This window comes from Mytilus edulis, chromosome 6 (genome assembly GCF_963676685.1).
Source record: "Mytilus edulis chromosome 6, xbMytEdul2.2, whole genome shotgun sequence".
Classification (NCBI taxonomy): domain Eukaryota; kingdom Metazoa; phylum Mollusca; class Bivalvia; order Mytilida; family Mytilidae; genus Mytilus; species Mytilus edulis.
The window spans coordinates 7,385,020-7,412,266 of NC_092349.1; the positions used below are offsets into that span (position 1 = coordinate 7,385,020).

The window sequence follows — 27,247 nt, forward strand, 5'->3', positions numbered from 1 at the left end:
CTAGATGTATAAAATGTAAAAAGTTGACGAAGACTACGGGTGCCAAGTGATGAGAAAAGCTTCTCTTCCTTTCGGGCCAGGTGAGGTAAAAAAAAACCTGCTAGACTGGCATGTACATCATAAAATATTTCCATATACAAAATATAGTTGCCTTATTGCATGTAGTTCTAGAAAAAAGACCAAAACCCACAACCCCTATCTTTGACCTCTTAGCCATGAAATGAGGCCAGGGTTACATGCCCCTGCCATGTATACCTTACAATCATTCCATACACCAAATATAATAGACCTATTGCTTACAACATAAGAAAAACGACCAAACTCAAAAACTTAACTATACGACTGAACTTGAAAATGAGATCAAGATCAAATGACAACTACCAGTTGGACATATACACATTTCAATCCTTCCATACACCAAATATACTAGACCTATTGCTTATAGTATGTGAGATATGTACTTGACCACCAAAATTTTACCTTGTTCACTGATCCATGAAATGAGGTTGGGGTCAAGTAAAAGCTAATAATTTCTCTTATTATGAGTGGTATGATAACTATATTTGGTATATACATACCTTGCAAGGTACGTACATACAAAATATAGTTATCATACCACTCATTATAAGAAAAATTTACATGACGAAATCTTAACTTCCGTTTCAAGTAGTCACTGAACCATGAAAATGAAATAAGGACAATGAACATGTGACAGACAGAAACTTCATAACGTAAGGCATCTATATACACAGTATGAAGCCTCCAGGTATTCCACCTTCTTAAATATAAATTTAAAGCTTAAAGAAGTTAGTTAACGCCACCACCGCCAGACCACTATCCCTATGTTGACATTTCTGTGACAAAAGTCTCAGACTTGACATAAATAAGTTAATTTTCAATTTTACCTGTATAAGAATGATTTTTTTTGTTGGTTAAATCAGGCAATCAAAGTATTTACTTTTGTTTCACTTTCAATGTTGACATTCTTTTCTTTTAATAACTGAACATGTATCAATCATGTGTAACCCATCTCTGACTAAGGGGTTAAATTGAAGTTCACATGACATGTATAACTACAGATTCAATGAGGTTCAGTTGCAAGCGAATAATTCATCATCAAGGTTTCTTAGCTTATTTTGATAAAAGTGAACCATACTAGCTGCTAAAAGCAAATCATTATTTCACTATTTTACTTTCATTGATTTAATGATTGAACAAAAAACTGTTCTGTGGTTTCAGAGGAGTTGACATTACAAACTGTTGTAGTGGTATATTAAGGCCAAAATTTTAAGTTCAAAGGGGCATAACTTTTAGAAAAAAAATTGACTCATAATTATTTGAGTTAATTTTAAGTCCAAGGATCATATCTTTGCACAAAATCATCAGAGTGGAATAACATTCAAACTTGAACTGACACTTGTCATGATAAAGCTATATACCTTTTATTGAATTAATGTCTTTTAGAACTATAAAAAAAGGTGTGGAAAACTGAGCAATATTTGAACTTGATATATAACATGTCATGATAAAACGATACACCAAATATCAAATCATTATCTTCAAGCATGAAAAAAAAGTGTGGAAAACTGATTTGCTGGACTGACAGACGAATGGACAGACAGACAGACAGACAATGTGCAAACCTCAAGTCCCCTTTGACATCGTCAGTTGGGACTAAAAAAATAGCATGAAAACTTCCTGTACAAATGCACATCTACATAGTATGTCCTAATTATCTACAAAGTTTCATTAAATTCTATTGTGTGGTTTTAGCAGGAGTTGTGATGATAAGAACAGGACTGACATACTACAAACACAGGTACATACAGACATGACAGACAGTTAGACAGACCGACAGGTCAAAACAGTAAACTGGATGCAACAATTTACATAGGGGAGAATTAAATGGTTACATTATTGCTAACAAAAAACAACATGCAGATATTTGCTTTATTAACCAAACAGTTGACGACTCCTTTCTACAGTATATTTAAACTCCAGAGATTTTTACAGAAAAATTTGAGAAAGCAATCAAGTCCCGTTTTTTTTTATTGTTTTTTTTTATAAAGTCTTGTTGAGTTGTCATTATGAAGGCAGTAAGAATAATGATCTGTTCATAGGATACAATTATTTAGAAGATTTTGTCTACACTTTTTATCAACTTGAAGCACTTGAAATATTGTTGTTTTTGTAATTGTTTCTACAGGGTTATGGCTGTCATCCCTTCGGTATAAAGAGTTTCGTATTTGTGTGGGTCAGCAGTTATGGCATTCAAATCCTCATAGACATTTAAAACACTGGGACTAGTCATGTTAACGTATCCATGAACCTGAAGTGTATCACTTCCAGAATTGTCATTGACAAAGGTATCATCAATCCCAATATAAAAATCAGCGTTGATTGAACATGTTGCAATAGGTATATTTCCCGAAGCTCTTTCTTCGTCAGTTATTGGTTTGTTGCTGGTTTCAATCATTTCCTTCATGCGTGTTAACATCATGATAAGTGACACTTTTAAGTTTTTCGTTATCTACAGCAATCTCTTCCTGGTCATTAGACACCTCAGAGTGAATGCTACAATAAATACAGCAAACAAATAAAAAACATTCACATAAATATACAGCTTGCTGTTTGGTGAGAGCCTAGGCTCTGTGTTGAAGACCCTACTTTTACCTATAATGGTTTACTTTAATAAGCTGTGTTGTCTCATTGGCACTCAAACCATATCTTCTTATATCTATATAACCATGAAAACAAAAAATTTACTAATCTGAAATATAATGACAAATGATGTATGAACATGAAAACATTAGATGTGTAGACTTTGCGAATTTTGTTGTTTTATCTATAAATAAGTTTTAATTATGATTGACATTTTTAATCTTTTTCAAAATTGATAAAATGCTTCCCTAAGCACAGCCTGATACGGCCACAAAGGTCAAACTCTGAACAGTTGGGCAAATTTTGAAACAATATTCAAGCTTGATACTGTCTGATTCTGATTGTGATCAAATCTTTTACGTACATTTAATAGAGTTTCCTGACACAAAATAAATGCATTGAAATGTGGTCAGAAAAAGATCTTAAACATCTGATGCGCAAGACTGTGCAATTTCTGTTTTGTTTTTCTTATCCATCATACACGACAGACACATAGATAAACAGTAAGGATCAAAAGTTAATTTTTAGTCCTTTTGCTGTATCATCTGAAATAAATTTGAACATGCTAATGATTTTTCCTATTGCTATTTAACAAAAAGGTTATGTATATCAACCATGCATTCGTCTTACGATGTAGTCCGACATAAATTTACATTTCAAAGGGGGAAATATGAAGATTTGTTCAATGCAGACATGGGGTAATCGTAATCAGTAATCGTAATCAGCTGTAATCGATTACATTTTGCAGTGTAATCCTATGTAATCAGTAATCATGCCATTTCTGATTACAAGTAATCGTAATGTAATCGATTACATTGCAAAAAACAGGTGTAATCATGATTACTTTTAGATTACTTAAAGATTACATTCATATGATTACTTGCTGATTACAAATCTTGTATTTATATGAAAATAGTTTTTGATAGACAAGATGAAAATAAGAAAATGTAAAGCTTGAATGAAAATCATAAAACTAGTATTCACAACGATGGGACCTTATGTAATGTGATAAATTGTATCATCTTAGTATATATTATTAATGTCTGTATCATTTTGGTCTCTTGTGGTCAGTTGTCTTATTGGCAATCATCTCACATCTTTTTTTTAATATATAAAAAATTCGTAAGGGTTCCACGGAACCCAGTGTCTCGCCTACTTTTGCTGTTAATCGCAGACTCAACAAAAATGAGGAAAAACATCAATAAAAATTTCCCTCTCGATACTGTCTTTTGATTGAAAGAAGCTTCTAAGTTTGGTAAAAAAAATCCAGGATAGTTTATGAATCTAATAAATGTTTTATAAACTTAAACTGCAGACTGGATGTAATGTTAACTGGAAGAAAAACTAAGTCCATTTATAAGTAAAATACGGAAAAAGTGATTTGTTTTTTTACAAAATTTACTTCTGAATAATATCTTATGATCAGAAACAAGCTTTTGTTTAAGTTTGGTAGAAATCCAGGATAGTTTAAGAACATTATAAAAATTTTAAAAACTTAAACCACAGAGTGAATGTTTTGTTTCTGGCAAAAAAACTAAGTCCATTTATAAGTAAAATACGGAAAAGTGGAAATTTATTTTTACAAAATGTTTTTCTTGATACTATCTTATGATCATAAACAAGCTTCTGTCCAAGTTTGGTACAAATCAAGGATAGTTTATGAAAGTTATTAAAATTTTAAAAACTTTAACCACAGAGTGAATGTAATGTTTCCTCGCAGAAAAACTAAGTCCAGTTATAAGTAAAATACGGAAAAAATGGAATTTTATTTTTACAAAATTTACTTCTGGATACTTTCTTATGATCATAAACAAGCTTCTGTCCAAGTTTGGTAGAAATTCAGTATAGTTTAAGAAAGTTATTAAAATTTCAAAAACTTTAACCACAGAGTGAATATTTGTGGACGCCGCCGACGACGACGGAATGTAGGATCCCTTAGTCTCGCTTTTTCGACTAAAGTCGAAGGCTCGACAAAAATGTGTATAACCAAATGTTTTACTTTGTTAAAAGTTAACTAAAGGAAATTGCCTCTCCAAAATTTTGTTGTGAGATTGAGCTCCTAATTATGATACAAGAAAATTCGATGAAAGCATTTTTTTCCTTGTTTGAAAACTTCTGAATTCAAATGCAGAAAACATTTAGTTCTAATTTGACTTTGATGGTCGACATAAATACATGTATTTGAGCTCACTTTATTCAAAATGGAAGTTAAAACCATTTCATTTATTGACAAATTGAATAAATTTTGTTTTCCATAAATTAGTGTATAATATGTGCTTCCTATTTTTTTATTCTTTATTAACTTTGAGCCGTATGGCTCATCAGTATAAACAAGTACATGTACAGTCACAGTATATACATATGGCATAATATTACAAACAAAAGGTGACGTCAGAAGTTTCATGAATACAAAATACCTTTTACTACAATAAACTGTTTCTTAATTTAAAGAGAAATGTATATACTTTCCTAAGTTACAATGCTGTTTTGTGCTTTCACCTGACAATAATTCTAGTAATTATTAATTAGATCAAGTATTAAAAATTTTCAAACAAATAATGACAATCAACCACTTTTAACTTTATTGATATTGTTATTAAGACAATAAAATTTTAATACCCAAGCTCACCTATTGTTTGTTAAAAAAAATGGAAGAAGGGATTAACACCTGTAAAAACATTAATGGATGTGTCAATTATGTCCCAACAGACAATAAAACTATACTTAATTAATTTGTCCTTATTTCTTCAGGTTTTTGTTGAGCCTTTGACTTTAGTTGAAAAAGCGAGACTAAACGATCCTACATTCCATCATCGTCAGTGTCTTCGTCGGCGGCGTCCACAAATATTCACTCTGTTTTTGAAATTTTAATAACTTTCTTAAACTATACTGGATTTCTACCAAACTTGGACAGAAGCTTGTTTATGATCATTAGATAGTATCCAGATGTAAATTTTGTAAAAATAAAATTCCATTTTTTGCGTATTTTACTTATAAATGGACTTAGTTTTTTCTGTGGGGAAACATTACATTCACTCTGTGGTTAAAGTTTTTTAAGTTTTAATTACTTTCTTAAACTATCCTTGGTTTGTACCAAACTTGGACAGAAGCATGTTTATGATCATAAGATAGTATCCAGAAGTAAATTTTGCAAAAACATAAATCCATTTTTTCCGTATTTTACTTTTAAATGGACTTAGTTTTTCTGCGGGGAAACATTACATTCACTCTGTGGTTAAAGTTTTTAAAATTTTAATAACTTTCTTAAACTATCCTGGGTTTGTACCAAACTTGGACAGAAGCTTATTTATGATCATAAGATAGTAGTATCTAGAAGTAAATTTTGTAAAAAGATAACTCCATTTTTTTCTGTATATACTTTTAAATGGACTTAGATTTTCTTCCAGTTAACATTACATACAGTCTGCAGTTAAAGTTTTCAAAACATTTATTAGGTTCATTAACTATCCTAAATTTTTACCAAACTTGGACAGAAGCTTCTTACAATCATAAGATAGTATCAAGAAGAATATTTTTATTGATTTTTTTCTTAATTTTTGTTGAGCCTGCGATTTACAGCAAAAGTAGGCGAGACACTGGGTTCCGCAGAACCCTTACAAATTTTTTGTTAATTAGGCTGTTGGTTAAAATTTGTAGAATAAAATAAAGTTATCTTTTACATGGAGAAAGAAAGGACACTTGTCTATGGCTATTTTATCAAAATACACATGTTACACTGTACTTGTCTATAAATTTTTTAAATAAGATGAATAAATTAAGGCTTTTCAAAAAATCACCAAAAGTAGCTTTTTTGTGAGGATATAAAGTTATAAAAAAAACTTTGATATTGCAATATACAATGTAATCATAAGTAATCTAAAGTAATCATTATTACTTCAAAGAAAAGTAATCTAATGTAATCGATTACATATGAAATAGGGTGTAATTGTAATGTAATCGATTACATTTTATTAGCAAAGTAATTGTAATTTAATCGATTACATTTTAAAGTAATCGACCCCATCCCTGGTTCAATGACACGTGGGATAGTCTCAACCAATCAAATATTGATTAAACTATCAATATGTATAAGCAGTGGAATAAATTTTTTTATCCTGTTAAAAGGAATTTACAACCTAGATAACTTTGCATACCTATTGGACTACTTGTCAGGTGTATTAAAAAATCTTGAGTCTAAGCTTTCCAACCTCTCTAGGACACTTCTGGCATAATTAGATTTAAGAATTCTTACACCCAAAGTAGTACGAGGTGGTTGCTCTGTTTGTTTTCTTTTCGATGGCAGATTTCTGTACAACTGATGTTTGTAGACTGACAGTACTGTATCTGGCAATTTTCCTTGAAATGATGACTTCTTTAGTGCAATAGCAGTAAGATCTTCTTCATCAACCTCATTTTGAAAGATTTCAAAATTTAACGCCAGCCATATAGAGACGATTGTTCCAACATTCAGGCCATGGTTACATAGAGTATCAAACAGATACATATCTTCAGATATATATAGCCTGTCTTGTTCACAGTTGTACATAATAATCCTTACTTTATTATCTGAAGCTAAAAATGACGGAATACAAAGATTCTGGAGCTTTGGCTTCTGTTTTACTTGATAAAAAGCATTTGTTATAGTCTGAACAAATGATTGTCTTAAGGTTTTTTCAGTTTTAAAGAATCGATCTTCACATGTAGTAAAAATATCAGGGTTAAGGGTTAAAGCAGATCCTTCTCCATCTGTGCCATTTGTCCGTTCTAAGAATCTTTGCTTCTTTGCAACTGGTTCTGTCCATTCATTGTCTTCAATTTCTTCTGTTTCACAACAACTTTCATCGATATCAACTTTAACGGTACTTTTATCTAGAAGAATATCAGGATATCCATGCCAGTAGTCTGGATTTCCTATAAAAATGTAATGATAATTAAAGCACAGTGAATTTGAGCTCTTTAAAGCTTAGCTTGTCATTAAGAGCATCTCATATTGTGGGGGGGGGGGGATAAATTACACACTAGAATTACTGAGAGCTCAAAATCTGAAATAGAAGGTACATTATGTAAAATTTGGCAATTTGTACAAAAGTAAACAAGATTAACTACTCTTTACCCCACTTTTTCCAAAAGCCTAGGTATAAGCAATAGTGCACATGCTGAAATGTCTCGCCTTCTTTACTTATCATTTGGTGGACCTTTCTTCAGTATTGCTCTTTTATAACTTATTAGGTCATATAAAAATATATGTGTGTTTCTTGAAAGGTTTTTTTGTAATTTTCCAATAAGTCAGACTTTCTCTCCCATAGACTCAATGTAAAATAAAATTGTAAAATTTTAAAAAATCCATACCTACCTATTATTCTCATTCAAAGATGTTATAGGAAACACACATATTATTTTATTTGGCCTTATGATACAGTTGTATATGCAACAGGGGCATCATATGTGTCCCATGGACACATTCCCCATTTTATTGTATGCAATAGGTCATCTATATTTGGTGTATGAAGATATTATATGATGTACATGTCAGTCACGCAAGTTTTAATTGACCTTGAACATATTTTCATGGTTCATTGCTCAGTGTTCAGATTTTGTGTTTTGGTCGTTTTTTCTAAATCTATAAGCAAAAATTAAACTGTGTTTGTTGTATGGAAGTATTGAACAGTTAGAGATATAACTCTATAGGGTTATTACAGAAAATAACTTGCGTGTGTTATTACAGATACTTTTCTTAAATTTTCTAAATCTGTAATAACATATGTTTGTTATTTGTAAAATTATTTAATCAATAGTGGACTCTAGGGAACTCTTGAGACTGTGCAGAAACTAAATGCATAGCCTTGATAATTAATTTTAAAATTGAATTAATACATTTTTAATTAACCAAGGTAAATCAATGAGACAAGGCCATTAAGGAATTAACTTAGCTGTGATAACAAGGCTTAGTTATTAAAGGAATGTAACTTATTATATAAGACACTTGGGAATTACTGAGAAACTTGCACAGAACCTCATTACATGCTCTGGTCATTATTTCTCACAATAAATTAAAATACATTGTAATTAAGCATGATTTATGTCTGAGAAAATACTTTGAAGTGATACAGAGAAGCTGTGATAACACCCTTTAGTTATTACAAGCATATTTTTTCTGTAATAACATATAGGTGTACTATCCAAAATTGGAATACTATAAACTGTTACATCTTTCAATATTTAAGTAAACATAAAGACAATAGTAATATCAATAGAACTTGTATACATTTTAACTTAACTTATGATGTGTATTGTTCCTTTGAAACATGTAACATACGTACATGATGTATGTTATCACAGTTCTTTGATATTTTAGTCCACAATAACAAATGTATGTTATTTTCCTGTAATAACCCTATAGAGTTATATTCCTGACTGTTGAAAGCATGGTTCATCTGACCTTGACCTCATTTTCATTGTTCAATGTTTAGTTTACTTGGTTTAGTCTGTTTCTTAGAAACTATAAGCAATAGGTAAACTATATCTAGTGTATTGAATGATTGTAGGGTGTAAATGAATTTCTTGTTTGGTTTATATGACCTTGACCTCATTTTCTTGGATCATTTTAAGTTCTGTGATAGTTGTAGTAAAGCTTTATATTTAGAACTTTCAACATAATAGCAATGATTAGTAAAGAAGGCCAGACTTTTCAGTAAGTGCACTCATGTGCTAATAAGCATTGTTAATAAGTTTCATAATATTATGTTAAAGAAAACTTAAGTTAGAGAGCAGAAACCAAAAATTACACAATTTTTTTCCATCTAAAAAGGGAAATATTTGTAGAACAACAAAATTTAAACTTAATCTGTGGTCTAATCTTTTAATTACCGAACGTGACTTGTTCCCGATTGCGACTATTTTGCTGAGTGTGAATTCACATTGCTATAAGACGTGTTAGGGAGCTACCATTTGATTTTTATGGGGGGGCTAGGATGAAATTTGAAAAAAATAGGCAGGACAGGAGTTTTGAGTAAAAAAAAAGGCAGGATGAGACACTTGCAAAAAAAAAAAGTCAGGATGACAATTTAGGTAAAAAAAAAGGCAGGACCAATTAGAGTGAAAAAATAAAAAGGCAGGACGGAGATTACAACTAAAAAAAATGCAGGACAAAATTTTTCATCCTAGCCCCCCCATAAAAATCAAATGGTAGCTCCCTTACAGTACTTTTCTATACCAAATTCATGTATTTAGTTTTGATGTTATATTTGTAATTCTCATCGGATTTTATCAAATGTCTTGACATCTTTTGGGTTATATTCATGTGTTATGGTAGAGAAAATTAATCTCAGACACCGCCTTCATTTATTTTTGGTTTGATTTGATTTGGTTCAACTTAATTTGTACGATGTATAACTTTTGCAGTTTGATTCAGAATTAACCGGACATTGAATATAGTTAATTGTCTAATTTCTACCTTAGTTTGATATTAATAAGTATTGCAATTTTCATTGTTATTAAATGCAATATTAGTATTTAGTACAAATACAATCTTAAATCAATCCTAATTCTATCTTAATTTTGATGGATAGTTTTATTCATTCAAATGTGACGTCATTTTTTTATTGCTGTTTTACAAATTCAAATGTGACGTCCTTTTTTTGTTCTTTTTTACAATTTCGAATGTGACATCAATTTGCGTTCAGACCTTGACTAGTTTGGGTGTGTCTAATTTTTGTGTTGGATTTTGTCGGTTTATGTAATGTATCTGGCTGTTTTCTGTAATTAGTTAATACTTCAGTTTTATCATGTATATCTTTTATGTAGTCCTTTTATAAAATTTACTGTTTGCAAAAGTATAAATTATTCTAAATAATTGGGATGTTCTGGTCCCAAACAGAAAACCCTGGCCATTTTTGTCACAATTTTTTTGAACTTTTGGTCCTCGATACTGTTCAACTTTGTACTTGTTTTGACTTTCAAACTTTAGTATCTTGGCGTCACTATATATATAGCTAGTGGGTCTTGTGCGTACGAAACGCACTTTTGGCTTATGAAATTTTAAATCTGGTGCCTTTTGTTAGCTATTATTCGTGTGTTTCTTTGTCAAATATGTTCTTTTTATTTTATTGTAGTCCTGTAATGTTGTGTTGTCATTTTAATGTTATATTTAACATGGCCATTAAAGCGGGAGGTTTGGCATGGCACAAAACCAAGTTCAACCCACCATTTTTTTCTTTAAAAAATGTCCCGTACCAAGCCAGGAATATGGCCATTGTTATATTATAGTTCATTTCTGTGTTCGTTATATTTTAACATTTGTTTCCTCTTATATTTGAGTGTGAATTCACATTATTATAAATGTTATAAGACGTGTTACGTCTATCCTAAATTATGTATTTAGTTTTGATGTTATATTTGTTATTCTTATCAGATTTTGTCTAATGCTTTGTTCGTTTCTGTGTGTGTTACATATTAATGTTGTGTCTCCATCCTCCTCTTATACATGTTATATTTAACATGTTTAATGCGTTTCCCTTGGATTTGGTTTGTGACCTGGATTTGTTTTTTTCTATTGATTTATGAGTTTTGAACATCGGTATACTACTGTTGCCTTTATTTTTGTGGTCACATTTTGTATAAGTTTCATAACATTTGGTTGAGGCAAATTAAAGTTAGAGAACGAAAGCTAACTTTAGGACGTACATCTGTACGAACATTTTTGTACTTACAGACAAGGATAAAACTTAATGACCTCTCACCTATGGCGGGGGCATAAAACTCCATGAACTCAAAAACTTAACTTTGACAACTAAACCATGAAAATGAAGTCAGGGTCAGATGACACATGCAGATGTACATATACACCTTACAATCATTCCATACACTAAATATAGTAGACCTATTGCATGTACAGTACAAGAAAAAAAAAGACCAAATCACAAAAACTCATAATAACCACTGAACCATGAAAATGAAGTCAAGGTCAGATTACACCAGCCAGTTGGATATGTACACCTTACAGTCCTTCTATACAACGAAAATACTAGACCTATTGCTTATCATGCTTATAATATCTGAGATATAGACTTGACCACTAAAAATTTACCTTGTTCACTGATCCATGAAATTAGGTCAAAGTCAAGGGAAAAGTGTCTGACAGGCATGAGGACCTAGAAAGGTACCCACATACATGTACCAAATATAGTTATGCTAATACTCATAATAAGAAATCACTATCCCTATGTCATGTATATCGAGCTTCATATTGTCATCACACATCGCTGCTATTTTGGATTGGGTGCTACGAAAAAAAAGTTACCACTGAAAAAGTTTCACAAATAATGTGTCTAATAAAGGTCAAACCAGATCACACTGTTAAATTTAGATTAGACGCTTTTTTTTTAAAAGTTTCAGACATGTTCAGATGTGAATTGCATTTGTTCAGGCATATATTCCATATTCTTTTTAAAATATGTCATGTATGTATGCATAAGCAATAATAATGTATACCTCTAAATAATACTTTACCTATAGATGTATCGCCATAGACAAGGTCCTCTTTACATGCAGGACATTTTTGTAAATCAATAGGTGCACATCTACCATCTATCACATATTTTCCAGTTGGTGCAAGTTTTGAGAACAAGTGATGGGCAAGGATAGCTTGAATCTCTGCTTCACTCTTTGCTTCTTTAACTTTTTCTAAATGCTTGCTGTTACAATCTATAAATTAAGAAAATACATTAATGATAACAATAAAATACATATTGTTTCCCCTTTTTAATGTAGAATTTTAACAATCTGCTATACATTTGTATAAGCAAAGCTCACTATCATGACTATACATGCTATAAATATGATAAATTAATAATTAATTTTGTTTCACTATTCATAATGTTCATACACCAGCGTACATTTTTATCCTCATTTTAAACTATATAAAAATCAATGTCCAGCGCAGCTGAGCACTATATGACTGCAGAGGTCCATCAAGTGAAAGTCAAGCAAAAATTGTGTCTTTCTATGTTGTGATGTTTCAGTGAACAAATGGTTAAGAGATTGAGTTAACATGGTCAAGGTTGGTACCTATTACAACATTTAAACCCGCTACATTTGTTTGCACCTGTCCTCAGTCAGGAATCTGATGTTCAGCAGTTCAGTAGCCATGGTAGCTGTAGTTGTTGTTTGTTGATGTGGTTCATTAGTGTTTCTCATTTTTTATATAAATCAGACTGTTTTCCCTTTTAAATGGTTTTACACTACTGCTAGTCATTTTGGGGCCCTTTATAGCTTGCTGTTCTGTGTGAGCCAAGGCCCTGTGTTGAAGACCATACTATGACTTATAATGCAAATAATGAGTTAGTGAGGTTTAAGAGAGTGAGTGAATGAAAGTTGCTTTTCGTCCAGCTGCAAATTTAATTGCATATTCAGGACGAGAGCAAAACTAAATCATTGTAAATACCTTGAAATTCATAAAAATATAAGGAAAGATTTTAAAGTTAATTGCTTATTTTGGAGCATTTTGAAATTGTTCATACATTTTTTTTTGTACCTGCCAACTGTCACTATTTGCAGGGGATTTCCCCCATGAAAGCTTCCAAATGGAAATTTTGAAAGAGCAATTTTGTCAACAATCTTGAACATGTTGAAACAAAACAGTTAATTTTATAAATGCTATAGGCTAGTAAAAGTATGAAGAAGACAAAAAACAACATAAAAATGCATTTGAAGGCCCCCTCAAAGGTGTATTGGGACCACAAGAGTCCTCTTGCACGTAAAACCCCCAAGGAGATTTTGAAAAGTTGAGAGGTATGATTGTTCATAATTATAATTCTTATTTATTGTTGTAATAGTCATAATTGTCTTTAATGGACAGGACAATACACCTTATCGCTAATCCCGGTGTCATATGGTATTTTGAACCCCATGGTAAATTGACCCCGGAGTCAAAATACCGCTATGGTAAATTGAACCCCCCCCATGGTAAATTGAATCCCCATGGTAAATTGAACCCCCCTGTTTTTTCATCTTAGATGAATATTAGAACATTTAACATTATTCTAAAGCTTATCATAGATTAAAAAATCGTTCATACAAGAAGGGGAGGTACATTTTCAATGCTTAATTAAAAGAAATATCTTTGCTTGGTATAAGTGCTCTGAAGTCTTTACCAACAAAATGTCATTCAAAATACTTATTAACACATTATAACTAGACCATATGTAGCTTGAATGTTTTAATTATTTGTAATTATAACATATGTAAATATATATATATAAGGGTAGTTTTGATTTTCCATGGTAAAAAAAGGGGTAGGGGGTCAAAATACCATGGCAAAATAAAATTTTCAAAATATCTTTTCCAGCAAGTTAAATACATACAAACTACTTATTGGTGAATTCTAACTACATAAAAGAGTTAGAATTGCCAGATTTTTGGAAATTAAAGCCCTAGAGTAGGGGGCTCAGTATACCGCAGGGGGTCAAAATACCATGGCAAAGTAAAATTTTCAAAATATCTTTTCCAGCAGGTTAAATACATACAAACTACTTATTTGTGTATTCTAACTACATAAAAGAGTTCGAATTGCCAGAATTTCTGAAATTAAAGGCCTAGAGTAGGGGGTTCAATATACTGCAGGGGGGTCAAAATACCATTGCAAAGTAAAATTTTCAAAATAACTTTTTCCAGCAAGTTTAATGCATACAAACTGCTTATTTGTGTATTCTAACTATATAAAAAAGTTAGAATTGCCAGAATTTTTTTAATTAAAGGTCTAGAGTAAGGGGTTCAATATACAGCAGGGGGGTCAAAATACCATGGCAAAGTAAAATTTTCAAAATATCTTTTCCATCAAGTTTAATACATGTAATACATACAAACTACTTGTTGGTGTATATTAACTACATATAAGAGTTAAAATTGCCAGAATTTTTTGAATTGTCTAGAGTAAGGGGTTCAATATACCGCAGGGGGGTCAAAATACCATGGCAAAGTAAAATTTTAAAAATATCTTTTCCATCAAGTTTAATACATACAAACTCCTTGTTGGTGTATATTAACTACATAAAAGAGTAAGAATTGCAAGATTTTTGGAAATTAAAGGTCTAGAGTAAGGGGTTCAATATACCGCAAAGGGGGGGGGGGGGGGGGTCAAAATACCATGGCAAAGTTAAATTTTCAAAATATCTTTTCCAGCAAGTTAAATACATACAAACTACTTATTGGTGTATTCTTACCACATAAAAGAGTAAGAATTGCCAGATTTTTGGAAATTAAAGGTTCAGAGTAGGGGGTACAACATACTGCAGGGGGTCAAAATACCATGGCAAAGTAAAATTTAAAAAAATCTTTTCCAACAAGTTTAATACATACAAACTACTTATTGGTGTATTCTAACTACATAAAAGAGTTAGAATTGCCAGAATTTCTGAAATTAAAGGCCTAGAGTAGGGGGTTCAATATACTGCAGGGGGGTCAAAATACCATGGCAAAGTAAAATTTTCAAAATAACTTTTCCAGCAAGTTTAATACATACAAACTGCTTATTTGTGTATTCTAACTTTATAAAAAAGTTAGAATTGCCAGAATTTTTTTAATTTAAGGTCTAGAGTAAGGGGTTCAATATACCGCAGGGGGGTCAAAATACCATGGCAAAGTAAAATTTTCAAAATATCTTTTCCATCAAGTTTAATACATACAAACTACTTGTTGGTGTATATTAACTACATATAAGAGTTAAAATTGCCAGAATTTTTTGAATTGTCTAGAGTAAGGGGTTCAATATATCGCAGGGGGTCAAAATACCATGGCAAAGTAAAATTTTCAAAATATCTTTTCCAGTAAGTTAAATACATACAAACTACTTATTTGTGTATTCTAACAACATATAAGAGTTAAAATTGCCAGAATTTTTTGAATTGTCTAGAGTAAGGGGTTGAATATATCGCAGGGGGTCAAAATACCATGGCAAAGTAAAATTTTCAAAATATCTTTTCCAGCAAGTTAAATACATACAAACTACTTATTGGTGTATTCTTACCACATAAAAGAGTTAGAATTGCCAGAATTTCTGAAATTAAAGCCTAGAGTAGGGGGTTCAATATACTGCAGGGGGGTCAAAATACCATGGCAAAGTAAAATTTTCAAAATAACTTTTCCAGCAAGTTTAATACATACAAACTGCTTATTTGTGTATTCTAACTTTATAAAAAAGTTAGAATTGCCAGAATTTTTTTAATTTAAGGTCTAGAGTAAGGGGTTCAATATACCGCAGGGGGGTCAAAATACCATGGCAAAGTAAAATTTTCAAAATATCTTTTCCATCAAGTTTAATACATACAAACTACTTGTTGGTGTATATTAACTACATATAAGAGTTAAAATTGCCAGAATTTTTTGAATTGTCTAGAGTAAGGGGTTCAATATATCGCAGGGGGTCAAAATACCATGGCAAAGTAAAATTTTCAAAATATCTTTTCCAGTAAGTTAAATACATACAAACTACTTATTTGTGTATTCTAACAACATATAAGAGTTAAAATTGCCAGAATTTTTTGAATTGTCTAGAGTAAGGGGTTCAATATATCGCAGGGGGTCAAAATACCATGGCAAAGTAAAATTTTCAAAATATCTTTTCCAGCAAGTTAAATACATACAAACTACTTATTGGTGTATTCTTACCACATAAAAGAGTTAGAATTGCCAGAATTTCTGAAATTAAAGGCCTAGAGTAGGGGGTTCAATATACTGCAGGGGGGTCAAAATACCATGGCAAAGTAAAATTTTCAAAATAACTTTTCCAGCAAGTTTAATACATACAAACTGCTTATTTGTGTATTCTAACTTTATAAAAAAGTTAGAATTGCCAGAATTTTTTTAATTTAAGGTCTAGAGTAAGGGGTTCAATATACCGCAGGGGGGTCAAAATACCATGGCAAAGTAAAATTTTCAAAATATCTTTTCCATCAAGTTTAATACATACAAACTACTTGTTGGTGTATATTAACTACATATAAGAGTTAAAATTGCCAGAATTTTTTGAATTGTCTAGAGTAAGGGGTTCAATATATCGCAGGGGGTCAAAATACAATGGCAAAGTAAAATTTTCAAAATATCTTTTCCAGTAAGTTAAATACATACAAACTACTTATTTGTGTATTCTAACTACATAAAAGAGTTTGAATTGCCAGAATTTCTGAAATTAAAGGCCTAGAGTAGGGGGTTCAATATACCGCAGGGGGGTCAAAATACCATGGCAAAGTTAAATTTTCAAAATATCTTTTCCAGCAAGTTAAATACATACAAACTACTTATTGGTGTATTCTTACCACATAAAAGAGTTAGAATTGCCAGAATTTCTGAAATTAAAGGCCTAGAGTAGGGGGTTCAATATACTGCAGGGGGTCAAAATACCATGGCAAAGTAAAATTTTCAAAATAACTTTTCCAGCAAGTTTAATACATACAAACTGCTTATTTGTGTATTCTTACTTTATTAAAAAGTTAGAATTGCCAGATTTTTTTTAATTTAAGGTCTAGAGTAAGGGGTTCAATATACCGCAGGGGGGTCAAAATACCATGGCAAAGTAAAATTTTCAAAATATCTTTTCCATCAAGTTTAATACATACAAACTACTTGTTGGTGTATATTAACAACATATAAGAGTTAAAATTGCCAGAATTTTTTGAATTGTCTAGAGTAAGGGGTTCAATATATCGCAGGGGGTCAAAATACCATGGCAAAGTAAAATTTTCAAAATATCTTTTCCAGTAAGTTAAATACATACAAACTACTTATTTGTGTATTCTAACTACATAAAAGAGTTCGAATTGCCAGAATTTCTGAAATTAAAGGCCTAGAGTAGGGGGTTCAATATACCGCAGGGGGGTCAAAATACCATGGCAAAGTTAAATTTTCAAAATATCTTTTCCAGCAAGTTAAATACATACAAACTACTTATTGGTGTATTCTTACCACATAAAAGAGTAAGAATTGCCAGATTTTTGGAAATTAAAGGTTTAGAGTAAGGGGTACAACATACTGCAGGGGGTCAAAATACCATGGCAAAGTAAAATTTAAAAAATATCTTTTCCAACAAGTTTAATACATACAAACTACTTATTGGTGTATTCTAACTACATAAAAGAGTTAGAATTGCCAGAATTTCTGAAATTAAAGGCCTAGAGAAGGGGGTTCAATATACTGCAGGGGGGTTCAATATACTGCAGGGGGGTCAAAATACCATGGCAAAGTAAAATTTTCAAAATAACTTTTCCAGCAAGTTTAATACATACAAACTGCTTATTTGTGTATTCTAACTTTAGAATTGCCAGAATTTTTTTAATTTAAGGTCTAGAGTAAGGGGTTCAATATACCGCAGGGGGGTCAAAATACCATGGCAAAGTAAAATTTTCAAAATATCTTTTCCATCAAGTTTAATACATACAAACTTCTTGTTGGTGTATATTAACTACATATAAGAGTTAAAATTGCCAGAATTTTTTGAATTGTCTAGAGTAAGGGGTTCAATATATCGCAGGGGGTCAAAATACCATGGAAAGTAAAATTTTCAAAATATCTTTTCCAGTTAGTTAAATACATACAAACTACTTATTTGTGTATTCTAACTACATAAAAGAGTTCGAATTGCCAGAATTTCTGAAATTAAAGGCCTAGAGTAGGGGGTTCAATATACCGCAGGGGGGTCAAAATACCATGGCAAAGTTAAATTTTCAAAATATCTTTTCCAGCAAGTTAAATACATACAAACTACTTATTGGTGTATTCTTACCACATAAAAGAGTTAGAATTGCCAGAATTTCTGAAATTAAAGGCCTAGAGTAGGGGGTTCAATATACTGCAGGGGGGTCAAAATACCATGGCAAAGTAAAATTTTCAAAATAACTTTTCCAGCAAGTTTAATACATACAAACTGCTTATTTGTGTATTCTAACTTTATAAAAAAGTAAGAATTGCTAGAATTTTTTTAATTTAAGGTCTAGAGTAAGGGGTTCAATATACCGCAGGGGGGTCAAAATACCATGGCAAAGTAAAATTTTCAAAATATCTTTTCCATCAAGTTTAATACATACAAACTACTTGTTGGTGTATATTAACTACATATAAGAGTTAAAATTGCCAGAATTTTTTGAATTGTCTAGAGTAAGGGGTCATTATACCGCATGGTATTTTGACCCCGGGGTCATTTTTCACATATGATATTTTGAACCCCCCTGCGGTATATTGAACCCCCCTGTTTTTGATAAATAGTCTTGCAGATAATCTAATTTACAATTTATTGGCTATCATTTTTTTTAATTTGTGGTTTTAAGTAGGGGGTTCAATATACCGCAGGGGGGGTCAAAATACCATGGCTAAGCAAAATTTTCAAAATATCTTTTCCAGCATGTTTAACACATACAAACCACTTATTGGAGTATTATAACTATGTTATGGAGTTTTACATCCCAGCTCCTTTGTTCTAACAGGGGTGATCTGAGCCGGATCACCCCTGCCAGATCACCCTAGTTTGAGTTTCTTTGTTATGCATGCTTTCCTTTGTTCTGTAACATTTTGGCGGGAATGTCAAATCCACTATAAAACTTATAATTAATTTTACGGAAAAGACTATCTATCAAAATTCACGTAGAAAAAATCCAGTAGATATGCTGGGATTCGAACTCAAGACCTTTAGCATATCAAGCCAAAACACATACCACTACACCAGGACGACTTGATACGAAATAATAGTAATTTGACATACTTAAAGGAAGCAAGATATTTTTATTAGTGGGGCGAGTTGTCAAACCTTTATTCAGTGGGGTTTTAACCTTTCACGTTTATTTGTGAGTTTTCAGACTGATTGTTTAATTTGATTTTACACTTTTTCAAAGTGGGGCAAGTCGGTAAACAAGATTGGGACGATATTTTTATAAAGTGGCGATATAGCGTGGGCCGATTGGCAAGTGGGGCGAGTTGACATTGTTTGATATCTACTCATCGTGTTTGGGGGTCAAAAAGGGTATACATCATATAGTAATATATAAAGTATATTGTTATGGTTGTGTGGCGTTCTAAACTAGATTTTATGAATTGTAAATGATTTTTCGTCTAATCTAAAACAGCTGGGATGTAAAATAGTTATCCCAGTCGGACTTGGTGTGTCAGTGTTAGATCACCCTCTGGCCTCCGGCCATCGGGGTGATCTTACACTGACACACCGCGTCCTTATGGGATAACTATTAAAGAATAGCTTGAATTTTTGAAATTAATGACGCGTGACAACATAATCGGATTAGCCAGATTTATTACCTTTGTACATTTAATCGATCTTGATTGCACCTGTGTGCTTTAAAATACGTTATTTAAATGTCCATTCATTGTCAGATAAAAGTGTGACATTTTTATTTAAAATAAGATAATTATTCTTGTATGTATATGCCCATGTCATTGTCATATGAAATAAAAAGTAAAAACGTATAAAAATACGAATAAAACACTTATTTAGTATTTTCATTATAGTCCGATCAGGTCATAATTTTTGTTTTTTCAACAAAGTTTCAACAAAGATGATTTTACCACAATTAGAACCTTTTATGACCTACTCAGTGAGCAATATCCGGTTCATTAATAGTTCAATATTATATAATTAATATCAACTGGCTTAACACAAAATGATGTTTTTACGGTAATTTGTCCAATCTAAATCAAACCCTAGAGTTAATTTATCGGACCAACAAGTGAACTCTGTTACTTTCAATTTATTTTGAAATGTAAAATATTATGTTTCACTACCTCGGTAGATTACCGACTTGAAATATTTGAATTTAAAAAAGAAACAAATAGTTTTGTATGCAATGTGGCAGCCCTATATTCATAAATACTGAGATAATTCCCCGCCCAGACACAACACAATAATCACAACCTTATTTAATTATATGAAGAAATACAAGAGTGCACACGCTGAAATGTCTCGCCTTCTATACTAATCATTGATATTATGTTGATAGTCCTTAGTATAAAGCTAAGCTTTATAACAACTGTCACATAAACTTAACATTAACCAAGATAACTAAACATAGACCAATGAACCTTGAAAATGAGGTCAAGGTCAGATGAACCATGCCAGGCAGACATGTACAGCTAACAATGCTTCTATACAACATATATAGTTGACTTATTACTTATAGTTTAAGAAAAATAGACCAAAACACAAAAACTTAACACTGTGCAATGAACCGTGAAAATGAGGTCACGATCAAATAAAACCTGTGCGACTGACATAAAGATCATAAAATATTTCCATACACCAAATATAGTTGACCTATGGCATATAGTATTAGATAAAAAGACCAAAACTCAAAAACTTAACTTTGACCACTGAACCATGAAAATGAGGTCAAGGTCACATGACATCTGCCCGCTAGACATGTACACCTTACAATAGTTCCATACAACAAATATAGTAGACCTATTGCATATAGTATGAGAAAAACAGACCAAAACACAAAAATTTAACTTTGACCACTGAACCATGAAAATGAGGTCAAGGTCACATGACATCTGCCCGCTAGACATGTACACCTTACAATCGTTCCATACAACAAATATAGTAGACCTATTGCATACAGTATGAGAAAAACAGACCAAAACACAAAAATTTAACTTTGACCACTGAACCACGAAAATGAGGTCAAGGTCACATGACATCTGCCCGCTAGACATGTACACCTTACAATCGTTCCATACAACAAATATAGTAGACCTATTGCATATAGTACGAGAAAAACAGACCAAAACACAAAAATTTAACTATAACCACTGAACCATGAAAATTAGGTCAAGGTCAGATGACACCTGCCAGTTGGACATGTACACCTTACAGTCCTTCCATACACTGAATATACTAGCCCTATTGCTTATAGTATCTGAGATAGGGACTTGACCACCAAAACTTAACCTTGTTCACTGATCCATGAAATGAGGTCGAGGTCAAGTGAAAACTGTCTGACAGACATGAGAACCTTGCAAGGTACGCACATATCAAATATAGTTATCCTATTACTTATAATAAGAGAGAATTCAACATTACAAAAAATTTGAACTTTTTTTTCAAGTGGTCACTGAACCATGAAAATGAGGTCAAGGACATTGGACATGTGACTGACGGAAACTTCGTAACATGAGGCATCTATATACAAAGTATGAAGCATCCAGGTCTTCCACCTTCTAAAATATAAAGCTTTTAAGAAGTTAGCTAACGCCGCCGCCGTAGCCGCCGTAGCCGCCGCCGCCGCCGCCGGATCACTATCCCTATGTCGAGCTTTCTGCAACAAAAGTTGCAGGCTCGACAAAAATCATGTGTTTTTTTATCTGTTATGATCTGTTATTGATCTTTTATTTTTTTTTAAATAAAATTGGATTGGCGCAATCCGTATTTTACTGCTCGTTAAAAGTCCTCGGCGAAATATAAAAAGAAGTATTTCAACAATTTATACTATAGAATATTAAAATGAAATTATATCGTACAAGAAAGAAATAAGTTAAAAAAAATGTGGATCGGATTTTTACGATCGACACATTTTCACAGATCTAGAGGATCTCACCAACGCCCATCAGGAACTGAACGACATGCATCCTGTTTTCATCTACCATTAATGTATAGTGTTGACTATGGAAGTATAAATAATGTCCAGGTTTATGTCCTCTGTTGACTGAGAAACGTATAAATAAAAGGCTGATGTTCGTTTATTCAGAAAAGGAATAAAATTTAGAATCCGGTTAATCAATTGTAAAAGGACCTTCTAGAGCCTCAATCTTAACGCACACAAATGTCAATCATTACAAAGCAAGTTTAAACCATCAATGAATTTTCCCACGGTTATCCAGAAAGGTCACCTGAGTTTACTGTTACATGATACTATTTCCCGCCAAATAAAAATCTCGTGGACAAAATTGATGTCACTATTTTTAGCATTTTATATTGTGAGCGAAGTCAAGTTCAAGTTCAACCACGCACTGTTGATCACTGAGATGCGTGTAATCTTCCCACGGCAATTAATTGTTTTAAAAATATTTAAAGATCACTGTTCTAAATACAACACAAAAGTTTACATTCATTGTGTGTAAATGAATATTATGCAACGACGAGTTGATGCAGCTATAGCAGTATTCCTGTTGTAGCCGAAATGTATTATATCCTAAAGTAATGCTAATCGTGAAGAGAAAATGCCGTAGACTTATTAAGCATAACGAATGGTGAATAGTATTTTCTTTTTTACTTGCATATACAAGTTTTAAGACACGTAATTTTCTTTAAACTCACTGTTCACATTTTATACCTTCAGCGTTAGTTTCCGTTTATTTTCACGCAAGTATGTCTCTTTTCGTAAGTTATATAAATTACCGATAAATAAAAAACGAGGTCATAATCAAGTATAGATTTTTTTTTATAAAACTTTAATGCCAATTGAAAGCATTAACAACAACGTTTTGGATTTTAAAACTTTTATTTTGTAATCGTAAAATGGAAATGGCGTAGAATTATTAGCATAACATATTTATATTACAAAGTCTCTTCGACCTAGCTAGATCGCAAAAGAAAAAGTTATTCTGTGTTTTTATTGATTTTGCTAAGGCGTTCGACACAGTTTGGAGAAACGGCCTATGGTTTAAGATGGCATTGAATCACATTGATGGAAAAATGCATACAGTAATACATAGTATGTACAACAATATAAAATCAAGAGTTATATACAATAATCAAAAATCTGATTTTTTCCCATGTAACACTGGAGTTAGACAAGGGGAAAATCTTTCCCCTCTATTATTCTCTTTATATATCAATGACCTCACTGATTTTTTGCTATCACATAATGTGAAAGGTTTGTCATCAATATCGAACTCCCTTGAAACTAGCCTCAATATCTATTTAAAGCTGTTCATTTTATTATATGCCGATGATACTGTTCTAATGTCAGAAACAAAGGAAGACCTTCAAATGCAATTAAATTGCTTCAGTGAATATTGTGATACTTGGAAACTTAAAGTAAATACATCTAAGACTAAAGTTTTAATTTTCTCTAAAGGAAGACAGCCTAATAATATTAATTTCATTTATGAAGAAAATGAAATTGAAATAGTGAAAGAATTTAACTACCTTGGACTATTGTTAACAAGATCCGGATCCTTCAATAAAGCAAAGAAAAGACTATCAGAAAAAGCAACAAAAGCTATGTACAACGTTATTAAAAAAGGGAGGCAGTGTAATTTATCAATTGAATGCCAATTAGAGTTATTTGACAAACTGGTGAAACCAATTCTTCTATACGGATGTGAAGTATGGGGATTTAGAAAAAATGACATTATTGAACAAGTTCATCTCAAATTTTTAAAGCATTTACTACACCTCAAGAGATCTACCCCAAGCATGATTGTGTACGGTGAAACTGGACGTTACCCATTGGAAATAAGCATTAAATGCCGAATGATAACATATTGGTGCAGACTGCTTATAGATGAAAACAAGTTATCATCAATATTATACAAATTTGTATATTCCCGATATCACACAAACAATGATGATATTTTATGGATAAAGATCATTAAAAATATATTGGACAATGCCGGATTTTCAAACTTATTTTATGTGCAAAATACAGACCTCACCAAATGGTTACCAAAAAGTATCAAACTTAGATTAATTGACCAGTTTAAACAAATTTGGAACTCAGCTATTCAGAACACATCAAAATGCATTACATATAGGCTCTTTAAAGAACATTTTGAATTTGAGAATTATTTCAACATCATAAATGACCGAGATATATACGTATACACTTTGTAAATTCCGAACATCGAATCATTCACTGCCAATAGAAAAGGGGAGATGGTATAACATTGAAAGAAGTGATAGAAAATGTTCAATATGTACAAAAAGAGATATCGGAGACGAATACCACTATATTTTTGTTTGCCCGGCTTTACAAGATGAAAGAAGAAGATTTATTCCAAATGGACTAATACCAAGACATAGCATTTTTACATTCAACAAACTGTTTAATTCAAAAAAACCAAAGACACTAAGAAACCTCTGCAATTTTATAAGATGTATTAATAGTAAGCTCACTCCTTCTTAACAACCATAATTTATTTAACATACTTATAGAAAGTATTTTTTTATACAATTTTAGCTTTTACATTTGACTATACAAGTCTATATATATATTCTTTTATATGTTATCTCACCCGAAATTTTGAATTTTATGCATTTTTAATGCATTTTTATTTTTATGTATACTATATTTTTTTTTAACTTCTCTGTAACCTTTGTACTTGCATGGTTTTATGAGAATAAACTATCTATCTAATAATATTTTCTTTTTTACTTGTAGTATAAAAAACTTTGAGACGTGTAATTTCTCTTTAAACTGCCCTCATTTATTCTCCGTTTATTGTTGCACAATTATATCTCTTTTAGTAAATTAAATATTTATTTACTGATAAAAAAACGGAAGTCAAAATCAAATATAGTTGTTTAAAAACTTGATTAAAATGTACAGTGTAATTGAAAGATTGAAAGAATTAACAACAACGTTTTGCTTTTTATTTTAATCTTTCATTTGTTTCAAGCAATCAGATATAACCTGATAATCAATAGACAGGAAATACAATTGTTTAATTACATTAGAAATTTCACATACCTTGACTGTCGCGTGCCGGCATAGATCAGACGGATTAGGGCAATTAATTACCTGGTGTCACACCGCATCACACCAGACTGGGAGAGATGTCGCTAATACAATAAACAAAAGGTAGCGGATTTACGCTGAAGTCGGAGGGAATACTCCCAAATTTCTCCGAGAATTTTGGGAGGGATGTCGGAGTTTCCTGGTGTTACACCAGGAAAAATATCGGAGTATGGAGTTTGGGATTAAAAACTCCTTGGGCGTACTGTATATTGAACCCCTTACTATAGACCTTGAATTTCAAAAATTAAAGCTATTCTAACTCCTTAACATAGTTATAATACTCCAATACGTAGTTTGTATGTATTTAATATACTGGAAAAGATATTTTGAAAATTTTACTTAGCCATGGTATTTTGACCCCCCTGCGGTATATTGAACCCCCTACTATAGACCTTGAATTTCAAAAATTCAAGCTATTCTAAATCATTAACATAGTTATATTACTCCAAAAAGTAGTTTGTATGTATTTAATATACTGGAAAAGATATTTTGAAAATTTTACTTAGCCATGGTATTTTGACCCCCCTGCGGTATATTGAACCCCCTACTATAGACCTTGAATTTCAAAAATTCAAGCTATTCTAACTCCTTAACATAGTTATATTACTCCAATAAGTGGTTTGTATATATTTAATATACTGGAAAAGATATTTTGAAAATTTTACTTAGCCATGGTATTTTGACCCCCCTGCGGTATATTGAACCCCCTACTATAGACCTTGAATTTCAAAAATTCAAGCTATTCTAACTCCTTAACATAGTTATATAACTCCAATAAGTGGTTTGTATGTATTTAATATACTGGAAAAGATATTTTGAAAATTTTACTTAGCCATGGTATTTTGACCCCCCTGCGGTATATTGAACCCCCTACTATAGACCTTGAATTTCAAAAATTCAAGCTATTCTAACTCCATAACGTAGTTATAATACTCCAATAAGTGGTTTGTATGTGTTAAACATGCTGGAAAAGATATTTTGAAAATTTTGCTTAGCCATGGTATTTTGACCCCCCCTGCGGTATATTGAACCCCCTACTTAAAACCACAAATTAAAAAAAACAGGGGGGTTCAATATACCGCAGGGGGGTTCAAAATACCATATGTGAAAAATGACCCCGGGGTCAAAATACCATGCGGTATTATGACCCCGGGGTCATTTTACCGCATGGTATTTTGACCCCGGGTTCACTTTTTAGGGGGTTCAAAATAGCATATGACACCGGCTGACGCTTGAACTTTTGACAAATGACAAGTCAGAAACATGAGAATTAATACATTGTCATTCCTGTATTTTACTATGTTTAGTCCGAGATTACTCTGATGCCCAACTGTTGTTTTGCCAGACAAGCTGGGCCATGTCTTGTCTTGCAAAACAGCCGTTGGGTGTCAGAGAAATCAGGTATAGGGGGAACATGTATTCAGGACGAACATGTATTCAGGGCAAAACAGACCCAATACCCTATTGGTACATGTACATCCATTCCGCATTCATACGAGTGAACAAGGAAATAAATACTTGCCGTCTTGTATAAATTTTTGTACACATTGTATTGAAAGATTCAATACTTGATATCTTGATTCATTAGATTTCTTTTCACCGCAGCAATTCTCGACAATCTCTTCTATTGCGTCACACCAAAACCAAGATAGAGTGATCGAATCCTCACTGCAAATTGTGTATTTCAGAAAAGCTTCAGAAAAGTATACAGAAGAAGTAGCATCTGTATTATCTATTTCTACATTTGAAAAAAGTCTATTTGTCACATTATAACATCTTAATGTCTTCTTATCTAAGCTTGTTGACTGACTAAAACACAACGGGAAAACATCACCCATTTTCCTAATTAGGGGAAA

General features: G+C 31.9%; 1 protein-coding gene across 1 annotated transcript; it reads right to left on the reverse strand.

Moving 5' to 3' along the window:
- Positions 1-2,170: 2,170 nt before the first annotated feature.
- On the reverse strand, positions 2,171-27,247 carry LOC139527051 (uncharacterized). Its single transcript, XM_071322306.1, has 4 exons — positions 26,914-27,247; positions 12,169-12,363; positions 6,816-7,572; positions 2,171-2,574 (listed from the first exon to the last, which is right to left on the reverse strand). The coding sequence occupies exons 1-3, from the start codon at positions 27,227-27,229 to the stop codon at positions 6,824-6,826; spliced, it is 1,260 nt and encodes a 419-aa protein (XP_071178407.1). The 5' UTR covers positions 27,230-27,247; the 3' UTR covers positions 2,171-2,574; positions 6,816-6,823.